This window comes from Falco punctatus, assembly GCF_963210335.1.
Source record: "Falco punctatus genome assembly, chromosome: 4".
Taxonomy (NCBI): domain Eukaryota; kingdom Metazoa; phylum Chordata; class Aves; order Falconiformes; family Falconidae; genus Falco; species Falco punctatus.
Window position 1 is genome coordinate 34,909,033 of NC_137583.1, and position 15,939 is coordinate 34,924,971.

A 15,939-nucleotide genomic window follows, 5' to 3' on the forward strand; every position below is an offset into this window, starting at 1 on the left:
CGGACATCTGGCCCCAAGTCTCCAAGCTGCGCTTAAATTCAGGCTGCTTAAAGCAGACAGCAAGAAACCCCCATTCCTGTCTATTATCCCTGCTGGCGATCTACCGATCTCCCCGTTTTGTCTCCTCCGTGTTAGATTCCCTCTCTGTCTTGGCACAAGTTAATCCTCGGGCATCCTGCTGGTGCTTGGCAGCCCTCCTGTGTCCTTACAATAAGCAGAGTACTTAGCTTTAACACACTCAGCCATATGGTGAGAAACTAAAAATCACCATTTAGAAGAGGAATCAAACAGAATCTGGCTGTGCAGGACATAGAGGGAAGGAGACAGTGGTGGAGCAAGTGAACCTGATTTCTCCCACAAATTAATTTAATTTTCCTTTTTTTTTTTTTTTCTTTCTCCAACCAGGCAAACATTTGAAGGCACTCTTGAGCCAGAGGATCTGCTGAAGGCAGAGTTGCTCAGTGACACAACCCAGACTAGAGAAAATAAGACACAGATTTGGATGACTGCAGGGGGAAGAGGAGCAAGAAAGAATAAGTAACATTAGATTCTAGACTTTGCACTGAAAAAGTTTTGGGAGCCTTGTTTACAGTGGAAATACCCCAAACCTCCCAGCATACTCAGTAATTCCACGTAAGATCTGATCTCTTATAGATACAGCTTTTGAAAAGGTCAATTAATCTCCGTTTTTAAAACAATTTACATTGTCAGTTATGCACATCTGGACACAGTATCAAAGAAAATACCTGCTCTTGATTTCCATTTATGGTTTTACTTGCATGCACAGACTTCAGGCCAAAATTAATAAAGAAATGGGAATAGAAAAATTAATAAACTAGCTGCATATACTGTTTTCATAAACTGCTAAACAAAATGTCTTTGCTGGTTGCTGTCTTTTTTCTTTTTTAATTGTAATCATGAATTTTGAGAGTCATGATACAAGAACAAACGTGTTTCCCTCTGATTATTCAAAGGAGGAGCAAGTAGCTCCCTTCATGATGCTGGGAAAACCAAAGCAACTTTTCCTTGTAGTGCTCTGTGCTGAACTGATGTGTAGGTGAGTAATGATTTAGGAGAGGCAGTGATGGTTGTCATGTCCATACTCTCAAGATACAAGACCATAGTGGCTGTTGTGCTGCTGCCCGATTGTGCAAACGCTTTTTAGAACAACATGCACAAATTACACACAAGGCCATGGACGTTTTTATGTGCGTAACTACGTCGACTCCAGTTTCTACATCTGGAGTATATAAGACAGAGAGGATGAAGCAAATGACATGCAAAGCGGTATGAAACGTATCAGTCATTCAAAAAGCTTCTGGAGTAGCAAATTACTTTCCAGGGTAATTTTTCCAACCCTAAAGCTTTTTATTTCCTCTTTTTTTTTTGGGGTGTGTGTGTGTGTGTGTGGAATAGGTGGGGTGGGGTGAGGAAGGATGGTTGAAAGAACAAAATTTTAAAGAAATACCTAATGAAACATATTCCCTTCTGCTGCTGACAACTCCTGGCTAAATCTGATGTATGTTTTATTTTCAGTGTTAAAACAAGACAATAATACTGTTCCTTCAGTTAAGAAGATTTTTGGCAGCTTTTGCGTTGTTTACAACAGAAACAGAAATTGCTCTTTTAGAAGTTCTAATTCTTTTGTCATACTCTGACAATGCCTTTATTTGGCAGAGAAAAATATATTTAAATAATAAAGTGGTGACAAACTGACAAAAGCTAGAAATCAAAGCTAAATGACAATTGCCTACACAGAGCACAATAGTGTCACTGAAACAGAAAGCCTTAAAAAACCCAAACAACGGGAATTTGCATTGTAAATACAATTCTAACTACCAGTGGAGTGTCACTATCTGCCCCTGTAATTAATTTTCTTCTTTACCTTCATGCCTCAGACATCTGGAGATTATACATCACATCATCAGTAGCAAATCACTCCTGAGGCTTTTCTCCTAGATAACATTGTTCCCAAGCTTTGTATTTCATCCCTGTAGTAGATTCTAGTTACCATACAAATGTGCAGGGCACTTCAACAAAAAACAGGAGCCAGGTCGTCTCCCAGTGTATCAATGGGCAATACGGAGTAACTCCATAATTTCAGTGGAATTATTCCAGATTCAGAGTTTGGGCCAAAGGGAGTTCTGCCTTTACACCATCAAGTGTGGGCTCATGAAGTCTGAGACATGCTGTGTGCCAGGCTCTCATGTTATGGGGAAAAGCAGGAAGGTTGCTCGCTACACACCATGTTTTCCATCCAAATTATGCCTTAACTGTTAAATTACCAAAGAACATGGAATCCATTAATTTCCAGGAGACAAGTCAGTAACAGCTGCATTTAGAAGTAGGCTGCCTCAAACTTTAAAAACTTACTCCTTCTACACACAGTGTTTCTTTACAGTTTATCATTGCCTATTAGCTAATAACTGCAGCAGGTTGTTGGTGGTTTACTTTCTGCTTAAGAAATGATGCCACCAAATGTCAGAAGAAGAAATCAGTAAGTTAGCTCTTCTGCTGAGAAACATGTAGACTCAAGCTCCCGTTGAGCAAGAAAAGGGCTGCATTAGCTCTCAGCAGTTGTCTGGTGGTGTTTGCATTACAGAAGCAGCACGTTATCCTGTAGGTAAATGCCTGACTCAGTTTATTTGCTGCCTTGTCAGAAAGAAGAACTTCTGAAAACTTAATAGGATCATTCATGTATCTGGCAAATTTAAGATTTCTAAAGTTATGAATATTAATACAGGGCAGATGGAAGCACTTGAGCACGTTAAGAAGAAGAATGGTAAAGATATTCATAACAACAAACTTGTTTTGACCTTACTGAGAGAACAGGTGTGGCTACACAACGGTGGCTCTCCTCCCAGCCCAGTGTCCTCGGTGCTGGCTGAGGACCTGAGCGCTCGAGCAGTGCCTGTCCCAGTGCAACCTGCTGCTGGGAGCCCACAGACACCAGCAGCCCGGGAACGGCCTCTCCATTTGGATGGCTCGGGGCTGCTGTGGCAGAGAAGAACATATCTTCTTTCTAAAAAATCAGCTTGGGTCTGATAGTAGGATCACCATATCCATAAATATTTCTGTAACACAGCTCAGCCCCCTCCCCAGCTTCACCTTCGGGCTTTGTGCACACACGATGGGTGCAGCAGCCTCCTGGTGGCACGTACCGGGCAGGTTTTGGCACCTGTTAGGCACAAGTGAATGCCTGGACCTGACAATATGCCAGGTGAGCTCTGGCCTGGGGTAATTTTTGTCTAATTCAGCATTTTGGGTAGTCATGCTTTTATCATTGAACACACAGACCTTGTCGAGGTAACAGTTTAAACCTCTGTAACTCTTTAGGAGCAAACGTGAATGAAAAGCAGCAGAAAAGGGTCCATTTTTCTTTCTATTTATAGATGACGGCTTTTACAATAGCTGTTAGATCACTGAGAGTCTGAAGTCCTCTGGATTCTGAACTGTGCATATTTTAAAGATATAAATAGCCTTTTGTTCAAAGTGGCTATGTTTTACGGACTGGATACACTTTCGCTTGTCTTAGTGCAACTATTTCTTCTGATTTAGTATCTGTAAAATTCCTTTCTTTTCTCCTTTTCCTATATAGCAATCCTTCATTTTTAACAGCACCATTTACAGTGAATACAGACACAATAACTGTATTATTCCTGTAGCAAACATTACACTTACCTTGTTTGATAGGCTGCCGATTAGAGAAGGTGAGAGGGGTAACAAGGAATTTGGTTTCAGCTACCTGTACCCAGTGATGCAGAATTTTTATCGTCCAGACACCGGGTCGCAGGGGCAAATTCAAAGGTGGTTTGTAATGAGTAAATTCGGCACTGGATTCAATAAGAATATCATACGTTGCTGCAATTACATTAACAGGATCCACCCAAATGACAGTAACGGTGACGTTGGGGCCTTTTCCCCATTTCTGCATGCCAACTGGCTCATCTGTCGGCCCAAGGAGTCCTCCGAAATTCCGGAAAAGCCTTTCCTTGGCGTCCCATTCGGTGCCAATCTGAAATTGAAGACCACATTGTTGCTAACGTCATTTCTGTAAGCACCTAAGACCCTTACGTCAAATAAGGGCTCTCAAGACACATCACGTTTCTCTAACGACATGAATTATGCATATATATGAAGGGTGACGGCAACACGACCTGAGATCATAATGTGTACACAAATTGTGAGACAACCTTGAATGCAAGGCTTAGGTTTTTTGGTCCAATTGTTCACTTTTGATTGATATAAAAGTTTTCTTTATCTTAAGAGTGACATAATAGGCTGTAATAGCTCTGCTTTTCCTCCACACGGAAGCAGTCAACAAAGGACCAAGCCTAGTGACTGAACACAGGCTATGCATAGAAAAACCAATATGATCCATCATCTCCTGGGTCATGAAAATGTGTTATACATTTGAGAGATGGTCCCTGCAGTAGAGACCTACCCAGTTACTGCTCAGACCAAGGAAGAGGCTTTTGCTGTCTCCAGGACAAGTCGCATCAGATCCTCTACTACATCCTCATGAGATGCTGTCTCCTTCACTCCCTGCCTGTTCTGTGGGAAGTTATTTCTGGTAAACTCTTTTCTTAATGTCATAATAGTGACATTGTTTTTTACTTATTCACTAACCAACAGTAAAGCAGCTGATTCACAATATAGTGTAAATATTTAATGGACCCTTCTTTTTCCTAGCAGCTTTCATATTTCAGTGCTCTTTATATGAATTTTAATAGTTCACCCATAACCCATGGGATGATACAAACTTACAAGCTGTTGCCATTTATATTTGTACATGACTGAAAATAAGCATCTCTGAACAGATAGCATGGAAATGTAGAAACTGGCCTTCTTAGGCCAACTGAAAGACTTTTTACCGTCCCAGTACTAAATTAAGCACATGCTTAGGAGGGTGATGGTTAACAAACCACTCCCATCAATTCTCAACAAGGCAACCTAGCGGACGCAGTACTGAGGGCTGCAGGTTTGCTTTTGGAGGAAGTGTCCACCTCACTTGTCCCATGAGGTCCTGTTCCCATGAACTCAAATCAAAAGTGATCAATATTAAACACAAAAAGATTTGAGGGACCCCAGCTGAAGTGAAGAACAGGAGAACCCCCTGGCTCCTTTTGGCAAGCAGACATTTGATGTCATTCCTTGGAGAGACATAGAGATGTTTTGGCCAGTATGGTACTGAAACCCCTCACAGTCCATCAGGTCTTCTTTGGCCTGAATCTCCAAACAAACAGTGTAATGACCTAAGAGTTGATTTGTTCCCCACACAGAAATGATGGGATTCTCTCAAGCGGTCTCCAGAGGCCTGTGCACACCCAGGCAGGATCCCCTCTTTCAGCATATGTGGATTTTGAAGACTCCCCCAACACAGAGCTGTCCTTGTCCCCAATCTTCACCTCACACAGGCACGGTCAGAACCTGCTTTCCTGAAAGCATGACAAATAATTGTAGCTCATTTGCTTCAGAGATTTTTCTTCCGAATTTTATCTCATGTCATGAGAATATGTGGTTCCAATATAATGCCAAAATCCCCCCAAATCCATAAAACGTAACCATTACCTGATGCCTACTACCACTGATACCTGTGCTGGAAACCGTCCAGTCCTCAATTCTTTCTAAATAAATCACTGTGGTTGGCAGACAAATTACGGGAGGACTGCAAACAAACGACGACAAGGCCAGCAGAATAAAACCCTACCATCCTAAATCCATCTGTCATCATACGGATTCCTCCTGCCGGACTATGACACTGCAGAATATGAGACAAAATGAGCCTTCCACTACTCTGCAATCAACACAGCAGAATCGCTGGTATTTCAGAGGTATTTCACCTAGCACACCAGCTAATCAAACCAGACAGCATAGAGCCCAGATATCAGACCCAAGCATCGACTGCCTCGAGGAGCTGTCAGTGCATACCCTCCTGACAAGACTGACTGACTATGTATGGAAATAAGCCAAGAAGAGAAAATTTCCTGACCAGATCTTATTATCTACTCCACCAACCATCACTGAGTGCAGCCACATGAGTCACGCCTACTGGAGCTCAAGGGATCTGGAAATAATAAAGCCACAATATGTGAAACAAATCAACACCCTCCTGGGCGAAGAAAAGCCCGTAAGGAAGCTCTTTCCACCACATTCAATATTTCTTATTGATGAACTCCTTGAAGAAAGCTTACTTCATCCTCAAAAATCAAACGTTCAACCTCAACATCCAAGAATTTCCCTCTCTTTAGTCTCTCGTCCCTGGGAAAAGAAATCAGAAAGGTCCAATCCCCATGCTCTGACCTCCAGGTGACACTGCACAACACCAGGGTGCACAAAGGATGCTGAGGCACGTTCACATGCGTTTATTAGAGTGGTCTGTGGAAGGGTGAAGCTTGATTTTGGGGAAAAATTCTAACAAATTTGTTGACTGGTTGTTAAGCTTTGCGCAGGCACGTCACTGCGTTCCCTAACATTAAAGCAAAAGTCAGAGCCAAAGGGCAGGAGGAGAGGGGGAGGAAGGGACAACTCTCACGCTGGTAGCCATCGCCTCCCATGAGCACCTGCCCCACCACCCCTCTCGGGGTGTGCAGGTCCCCACAGACAGCAGCACAACCCCCCAAGGAGCAAACACTGCTGCAGAGCAGGTCCTCAGCAGCCAGGGCAAGGCACCCAGGCGCCCGCCAGTGCCCAGCCGGTGCTCGAGCAAGGCAAGGAGCTGGTGCTGCCTGGGGCTGTGCACCACCGGCGCTGTGCACCACCGGGGCTGTGCACCACCGGGGCTGTGCACCACCGGGGCTGTGCACCACTGGGGCTGTGCACCCCCGGGGCTGTGCACCACCGGGGCTGTGCACCACCGGCGCTGTGCACCACCGGCGCTGTGCACCACTGGGGCTGTGCACCCCCGGGGCTGTGCACCACCGGGGCTGTGCACCACTGGGGCTGTGCACCACCGGGGCTGTGCACCACCGGCACCCGAGGGGAGGGAACAGCTGGGAGCTGCCCACCACTGACATCTGTTTACAAGATCTGCCCTTTATGTCCAGTATCCAGCCGGGGACACACCTTCCCAGGCTGCACGGCTTGTAGTACAAGCTGAGTTTGGAAGAAGAGTATTTTAAAAGGAATTTTACTCAAAGCACTGGTTAGAGGTTTATGCCTCTTCCCTTGAACTCTGCACAGCTGAGTTCCCAGTCCTGAGGTGTCTGATTTTATAGGCCAAGAGATACTACAGTCCTATAATATTTTTCATAGCCCCTTAAAACACTATAAGTAGGCTTTCACTTTCAAATGGAGTACACGAAGTATGGGATGGAATCAAGCAGTAATGAATATCTGATAAATTATGAAGGGAAGTGGCACAGAAACTGACATTTTCCACATCATTATTTTAATCACCATTATTTTGGGCTTCAAGAGCAGGCACTGTGCACGGGGCACATTTGGAAAGCTGGAACTCTCTCATTGGCTTAAAACTCCTGTTTCTATCTCTGTTCAGTCCCAATATAAAATTTTCCCAAGATAAATTATGCCTTGATTATGGGTTTGTATCTCGTTGCTCACCACAAACAGGACCATTAGGTTCACACAATGCACACTAATTGCCTGCCACCTAGTTTATTTTATTCTCTGTGATGAATCACAAGTCTTAACAAGACCAGAAATGAACTTGGTGTTCAACTGATATATGGTGAGCTGAGACATTCAGTACTGCACAGCAAATCAATCTTCTGCCCTCCATGTAGAAGTTGCACGAACCCAGGCTGGTAGGATACATACTGCGTGCATTGTGCACAAGCCGGTTTTAGGAGGTGGGGGAGTTTCATGCTTGGAAATAATTTCTCTTGGATTTCCTGTAAGTTTATTTTATTTTACTCAGCTCAAGACTGAGCGCAGGAGCTGTGTGTCTTAATTTCTTAAATTAGAAATTTCTTAAATTTGTTTAAAAATTAACCCCAGCTGGCTGATGTTTTTTTCCACTTGTCTTTACGCGGTGTATGGTGACATCTGCTACTCGGGAAGCAAAGGAGCGGAGGGCAGGAAGGGCTGACTGAAGGGGTCCCATCACCTCCGCTGCAATTTCAGTTGTACCTCAGGGTCACAACTGCACCTGGGAGCGCATGCAGTGCAGCATGTTTGTGCTCTTCCTGCCGGCCCCGTTGTGTGAGCTGGGAGGGAAGAAAGCTCCCAGCTATAAATACCCCATTCAGATTTAAATTTCTGCCAGACCATGGGGTGGAAGTCATTGAAGAACCAGCAGTTGTATGTCCCAGTAAGCACAAATCTTCATTTTCTTTTCTGGTGCTGACCCTGTAAACACCGATACCCTCATCTTAGGTGAACTGCTAAATTTGTTTTACACTTGCTGGACTTTGACAAAGAAGTGGCATTTTAATAAGCAGTAGCAGATCAAAGGTTTTCCAGCCACACTGAAGCTGAAGAGGTTAATGCTGGATTTATACCAGGGTAACTGAGAGAATAATTTGGCTCAGAGGCAGAGATGCCTGCAGGCTGGAGGAAGGCAGAAAGTAAAATAAACAATTAAGAAATGACTGAATTATTTACTTTGTACCTCCTGGTCTTTTAAAATACGAAGCGTCTAAGAAAGGAGAGGACAATTAAAGAGTTTCGGTGAAAAAAAAAAAAAAACGAAAACAAGTAAGTAGCCACCAAAACTCTTTTTCTGTGTTTCAAAGAGAAGAAAATGCTTCCTTAGCCTGAAGAAATCTCACCAGTGATGAAATCCTTCCCATGCTTGGCACTCGCGTGGCCTCGCTGCAGCAGCAGTTCCAACAGGGCTGCTTACAGACCAGCTGTGGTCTGTGAGGCTGTGAGGAGCAGCTCATTAGTCCCACGGGATCCAGGGATCCTCCCTGTAGGGCGACACACTCCACAGAGCTGTGGGCACACGCAGCGAAGAGGCCACCGACACGCTACCACCTCTCCCGTCGGGGGAGGCTGACCCGGGGCAATGCTGCTGCAGGACGGCCACCCGTCAGGCTCACGCCCGCTGCAGGGCCAGCATGGGAAAAGTGGGGCACTGGGGCCGGGGGGACCTGGCAAATGGCTAGCGAGTAGATTCTGGTCCCAGGTTTGTTTCCTCCCTACAACCGCAGTGAAGTCAGAGGTATCTTTTCTAAATAGTTTTATTCGAGTTCTAGAGGACTGAGATCAGTATGTTTCTTTTCTCATACACTCAGAAAAAACTCTGCTGCTGCCAGCCCAGTTGCTGAAAGATCCAGAGCAGGCATCGGGACCAAAGTGAGATTAAAAGTACCAAATAAACAGCAGAAAAACTCCTACAAATCACAAGAATTAAAGCTTGTATGACCATTTATCACTGCATGAAATGGCAAGCCTACCATCAGACACATTGATAAATGAAACACACTTTCCATCCATCTCTTTAATGGCGCATTAGTGTCATGGATTTGCCATGCACACCAAAACACTGAATCCTACCTAGGCATTTCTTAATTGCCCAAGAAGATGGTAATTTATGGACTTAGCCATAATGACTGGAACACATTTGTTCAATCAATTTTATACCTTAATTGAAATTTGTGGCTTAACAAGAAAAATCATGAAATTAACTGCTCAGACAGTTATATCTTTAAAAAAGAACACAGATGTCTGATTCTATTAGTGGTCAACTTTCCTCATAAATTTGAGGGTACATTTTTTATACTCTATGTCAGATCCCGAGACAAATTCCTAGAAGAAAAAACAGGATTTGTGGGAAATCGCAGCCACCAGTGCGATAATTTTCTCTTTTGTGTTATAACATCAATATTCCGCTCACATGTGGCATCGGTGCCTGACTATCACTAATTTTATGAGGGTTTTTTCAGCATACCCTTGAGAGGAATGCTTACCACATCCCCGTTCACATCTGGAGCTGCAGAAACACAGCATTTTTCCCAGGTATCTCTCACAGCACCCACAACAATCAGAGTCACAAAACTTTTAAGTTACTGAGGCCCTTTTACAACAGCAAATGCCTCCAGTTTGTGCTTCAATCAAGAGGGAGTGAGGACACTCACAGGACCACAGATCTGAGCCGGCAACAGTATCTACTTCAGCAAAGAGGATGTGCATTAATTACACTAAAGAGCCACTGTCAACTAAAAGTTACATGGAAATACAGTTTCCAGAGGCTGCTGAATTAGTGTGCAATCTCTCCAAAGGCGCCTGATGTTGTGCATGGGTGGCTGTGAATACTTACCTCTGAAAACTGCAGCCTTCCAAAATCACTTGGTGGACTTGCGATCTTAAAGACTTTCTTGGGCATCACCCACGTTTCCAGAGTTTCTAGTTTACTGACAGCCAGATTCGTTGCATGGTGTCTAATTAGGAAGCCTTGGAAACGGTCAGCAAGGAAGTAAAGGTGGACGGAAACTGGATGGCCCATGGGGTAGTATCTGTAAAACGGCACACGCTCATCAGTTACACGAGAGAGACATGAAATCACCATTTACTTGGAGCTAACGGCTTAAAAAGTATTCATTTCAGCTAGAAAATTCACCACTGTACATTAAGAGATTTCAAATGTGTTCATGACTCATTATCAAATATTCTTAGGCTGTTCCGATTACCTTGAAACATAAAAATATGCTACTAAGAATATATGCTCATTTAGAACATATTCACGGCTCTAAGCTCTTTAGGAGATACCTCTGCGTGCCCGAAAACTCCTCTCCTTTAATCTCTCTTCTGGGTAAATGGCATGTCACCGGAGATACATATTGCTAGGCTGCAGCACTGTTCGCCAGGGCAAAGGATGCTTAAGAAATGTGTCTCGTTCCCAAACAGGTGGTCACCTTTCTCCAGGGTTAGAGCCCAAGATGCCTGGCGGTGGATCCTGGGGACAGCAGTGGGCCGGGGACAGCAGCCCACACCGTGTCCTTGCCTGCACATCTGTCCCCAACCCACGGCCCAAGGGCTCGGTCCCTGCCGGGTGGCACTGCATCAAGGACACCAGAACTGCCCCCCCCGGCAGGTCTCCTTTATTTTAGGAAATAAACTTCACATTCCTTAAAGACTTGAGGTTGCTTTTTGCTATGGATTTTCTACTCATAATTACAAATAAACTGAAAAAAGGTCAAACAAACAGGAAAAGCTTGTCTTCAGGAGATTTGGAAGCTTTCAGCTACAGTTCAGATTCAAAGACAGTGTAGTCCTGGTTTTAATAATTAAAATTAATGGTCAGTTGTCTGCTATAGTCTCAGAAACATCTGTAATTATGTTTGTGTACATATGGATGCATAAATAATCAAAAATACATTATTCATAGCTCTGCAATCAGATATTTTGCTACTTTACAGCACCGTCATTAATTGCAAAACAAGTGTTTGCAGCACATTTAAAAACCATCCACTATCACACCTTCCCTGCCAAGTCAGCTAATTCTGACTCCTCATGCTAGTTATTACATCTCAAGACATAAACACCAAGAGGAGCTAACCAGGAAGGACCTTTCATTACATGAAACCAGCAACACCCAGAAGGAAGTCTCTAGGGCTTAAGGAATAAACATAACAAGAGGGGGTACAAACAGGGCCAGCACTGATGGACTAAGCAAAGACACAGCAAAGTTATGCAGCCTATACAAGCAACAATCTGACTTCTGTTCCAAGTACTGAGACCTCCTGTTCTATATGTGTGCGGCAGCAAATATTTACAATATCCTTGAAACAGTCTGAGTAAATTGTCTCTTGGCAGCAGTGAATAAAAATGCCTGGAGGTGGAGAGAAATAAATTAAATCTCAATCACACATTAATGTTGCTTCCACTGAAGATGCTGATATGCAATCTAATTTGGTACCAGAGCAGTCTGCAGGGGGCACGGCTTCCTGAGGCTGGGAGCTAGCCCTTGGTAGAGCAGTGTGCAGGGAACAGTCTCCTGGGCCGCTGTGGGTGGCAGCATCTCCTGTGAGATGAGCTGGGGTGGCAACTGCAGGATCAGCCAACTTCGCGCTGCTGTTAGCCCCAACAGCAAAGGGAATGCTGCTGAGGTGCTCAGTCCAAATACATCCCTGCCCTTCCCGCGTTAGAGGCATGCAAAATCACGAGAGGGACAGAGGCAGTGTACACATACATGCACACGCTCCGAAAGACAACATAGTATCAAGAGAGGAGAGGTGCGAATCATAAACCTGAGGGTCATCCACCTTCCTGTGATTTAAATGGGACACTGGCTCACAGCGTTTTTGAGGGGGCTCGGGTAGGGATGAAAATGAAGCCTTCAGCCCCGTCCCTGTTTGCATTCCTCCCTGCACCGTTCCGAGGCTCCAGCCGTGCTTTATCCCGGAGACAGCTGCAATCAGCGGTGGATGACACGGCTGCCCAGTCTATAATCTGAGCAAGCTTGAAAAGCACCTTGAGCTCCTGTGCAACGAAAATCTCCCCAGAAATGAAATTGATTACTGATATAAATCATCATCAGAACACCGGCAAAAGGAATAAGCACAAAAGTAATTGTCAAATTATTTCAGTAGTGGTTATACATAGCTCCCATCCTCTCTGCTGGCTTCGCTCTCTGCAGGACAAATGACCCAGGACTTCTTTAGGTCTCCCTTTATGTCATATAAGGAAGACATGCTACTAGTGATTATTTCTATCTAATTATTATTGATCTTTTATTGCTTTGCACCGGTAACCTTTACTGGCAAAGCTGTAATAGGAATCTGGATCACTTACTGCTACATCTTTCTAAATGGGACATTACTCAGCACTTTCATGACTAAGTAGGAAGGTCAAGGCACTTTGGTTCCCTCTCGAGAACACAAGAGGGGCAAAGTCCATCTGTCAAAGCACAAGGAGCGTCTTCAGTATTTGCTGACTTAGGCTGTATGTTTTCTATTAGGATAAAAAAGGGCAAGGTCCAAAAAATACATTCTGAAGAAGGAATTAAGAGACTGTAAAGTAAGACTTTAAAAGATGAACCCTCACTGCTTTGAACATAAAGAGCTTCAGATGTGTTTGCAGGCAGCAATTATCTACCATGAAGAAAGCCTTTTCTGTGCAAGTCTAACTCCAGGAATTCTTCCTTCAAATCCCTTTTAGACTGAATTCTTCTTTGCTAGGCTTATAGGTGAAAAAGGAATCTAGAATGTGGGGGGCTTTCCCTTTAAAGAAAAAGGACCTTTATTTGAGAGAGAGTGAGAGAGAGGGAGATCTATACATGCATTCATTTTATTTATTTGATGCTAATGGATCCCATCAGTTACAACACTTTTGGCACAGACAGCTGTACCAAGCAGGCAAACTGAGCTCAAGCAAGTAGTTCTCTGTGCTCCATGTATGCACCCAGGGGAACAAACAAGCAAGGGCCATTAACCTGCCTGTGTTCAGATTAATTCTGAAATCCTGTCCTCTGCTTTTGGTAAGTATAATAGAGGTGAACACGACCTCTGCTGCAATCACACAGGGGGTTTGGAAGCTGCGGGTATAATACACTTGCTGAAATTAATCAAGAAAATGCAGCAGTAGGGGTAGCACTGCCCAACTGGATCCTGTCTGTCTTCATCAGGCTGGAGAGGAGCTCCTTCAAAGTGCAGCGAGCAGGTCACAATGTCAACCCTGAATAACCAGTGCTTTGTTGTTGGCACAAATACTCCCAGAAATAAGCACCGTACGCTTGCAGCTCCTGGCCCTGTTCGCGACGGTACGCTCCATCCGGCACAGCCAAGTAGCTGAACATCTGCCGGCACGTGGCAGCCCACCCTGTGTCCCTTGGAGCACCCAGGACAAAGAGAGACCCGGACTGACCTGCAGCTGTTGTCTCCAGCAGCGTGGAACGAAGTCTCCGCTCTCCTCAGGCCCAGGCGGGAGAAGGCATGGTACATGGTGAGGGCGACGTCGCTGAGGGTGTGCACGCCGTCGGGCTCGTCGTACACGTTCTCCCAGTAGGACCGGAGGCCGGGTGTGCCCGAGGGGTAGTTGCCATACAAGTAGTAGTCCAGCTGGCCGATTATCTCCTGATTCACTACAGCTTCAAATTTGCGGGCAAAGAAAGTTGGCCTGGCAGTCTGCTGTGGTGATACGAAAGGAGAAGACACTGGGGTGAGTTTCCCATCTTCAGCCATGACATTTTGTCTTAAGCGATGGCTTGGAGCTGAAGACATGAACTGGTTCTCCCCATGGGCAAAGCTGTCTTAAAAGAGTCACTTTTCTGACAATTTGTTGTTAAGATTCAGATAAAAAATACATAATTACTCCATGAAAATATAGGTGTGCCAATCCCTCTGTAACAACAGCCACCCACTGCTGCCTTGCCCTGGCTGGGTCTCCAGCAGTGCTGGAGGGGTGAGGATGCTCTAAGCGACGGTCACCCTGGAGGTGGGACAGCACTGGCACGTGTTACAAGCGGTCGGGCCGGGGGTGAAGCGCCCCGTGGCACAGGGTCTTGGAAGGGGCAGAGCAGTGTGTATGAATCTGCTGCTGTGAGGGGGCACGGGGACCCTGGGAGAGCTGCCATCGGTGGCTGAGGTTTCTCAGCTTCTGAGCGGTCCTATAGAGATGTTTTGCTCTGCCCTTGACACAATCTTGGGTGTATTACTAGTTTAGATGCTACTCAACTACCACTGGCTTTTAAAAAGCTTTTATTCTGCCCTGCTTATATTTAAGCATGGGCATTGAGGTGCCGAGAAGTTCAGAAGTGCCCCAGGTGGTTAAAAAATTCTTTTGAGGATGTTCAGTTTTACTCTGAGATGTTGCATGCTGCGGGCTCTCCATCTCCTCAGCAGCTTGCTTTGTGCCTCCGTGGGAACCGCCAGCCAGCCTTCTGGTGCCACGTGTCCCTGAGAGGGGCTCTCTCATCAGCCAAGTGTCAGAAGTTGCCCTTACACATATCCTAATTTTGAACTTCCCCTTGCAGCCCAGTTTACCTGGTGGTTTTCTGAAATGTCATCGTGGGTTGTTTTCCCAGTCTGGAGCAGGTCAGCCTCTGCAGACCGGCAGGAGTTTTTTAAAACTTGCCATTTATTCTGTGCTGCAGACTTTCCTGGGACTGGTGTTCGGGGCAGCAGCACGCCTCTTAGATAATGTCTCATTTGCTCTTTTTGTGAGTGCCTGTGTCACTGCCTTCAGCCTCGCCTAGTAGGCAGCATATTACAATAAAGAAAAGATCTCTGTTTCGGAGCAGTCATCATTTTTGTGCTGTAGGGTAACACATTCCCCATCCCACACAAAGCCTGAACAAACATGCTTTATGCAGGGAACCCCAAGGAGCTGCAGGGATGGAATTGCAAATCTGGTGACCTTGAAACAAGCAGTTGTTCATTCTTAACAGAAAATACACAGACCAGATACAGACTTGAGACTGAGTGCACCCTCAAGCACAAGGATTTGCTCTCATGTCTGCCTCGAGGAAACTGTATCACAAAGGAACCGATTAAACTTTTTAAGCAGTTCTGCCAAGCCTGGGCGATTAAAACCTCATGACTCTGGCCCCCAAGTAAACTTAAGTATAATCATGTTGATGAATATAATCACAAAACCTGATTTGCTTTGTGCTATGTAAGCCTGTAGCAGACACTCTGGTCAACTTCCAAGTTTTTTTCAAAGATGAAAAACATTACTTAACAATGAAAGCCAGGGGTTTCATGAAATCATGACAACACCTGAGCTGGAACTTAGGAAAAAATCCTTTGCAATAAATTCACAAGAGTTACCAAGTAATATTGGTACAGTGAGGAATGTTTCAAGCATCCCTCCTTTCTAGCACAGCAGATCTACCAACGCCGAGTAGTGCAAAGAGCTGCTCTGTGCCCTTACCATGCAGTATTAAGTCTCAAGGGCCAAAACAGAGAACCAATCTTTCATTCTCCTGAAATTAACAGCAGAGCTTCCTCACCTTTTCTCCACCTTGCTTGATGGGGTAAAAGCTTCCCTTCCCCCTCCCCACTGCAGCCATGCAGCCCGAGGGCTCTCCACACC

General features: G+C 45.0%; 1 protein-coding gene across 4 annotated transcripts in view; it reads right to left on the reverse strand.

The window, feature by feature from the left end:
• Nucleotides 1-15,939, reverse strand: part of XYLT1 (xylosyltransferase 1) — a 202,894-nt gene that overhangs the window by 12,617 nt on the left and 174,338 nt on the right. For all 4 annotated transcript variants that reach the window (XM_080386664.1, XM_080386663.1, XM_080386665.1 and 1 more), the window contains 3 exons: nt 13,771-14,033; nt 10,226-10,421; nt 3,682-4,015 (listed from right to left, as the gene is read on the reverse strand). In XM_080386664.1, the coding sequence (XP_080242790.1) occupies nt 3,682-4,015; nt 10,226-10,421; nt 13,771-14,033 (793 nt within the window). The remainder of the gene's footprint in view (nt 1-3,681; nt 4,016-10,225; nt 10,422-13,770; nt 14,034-15,939) is intronic.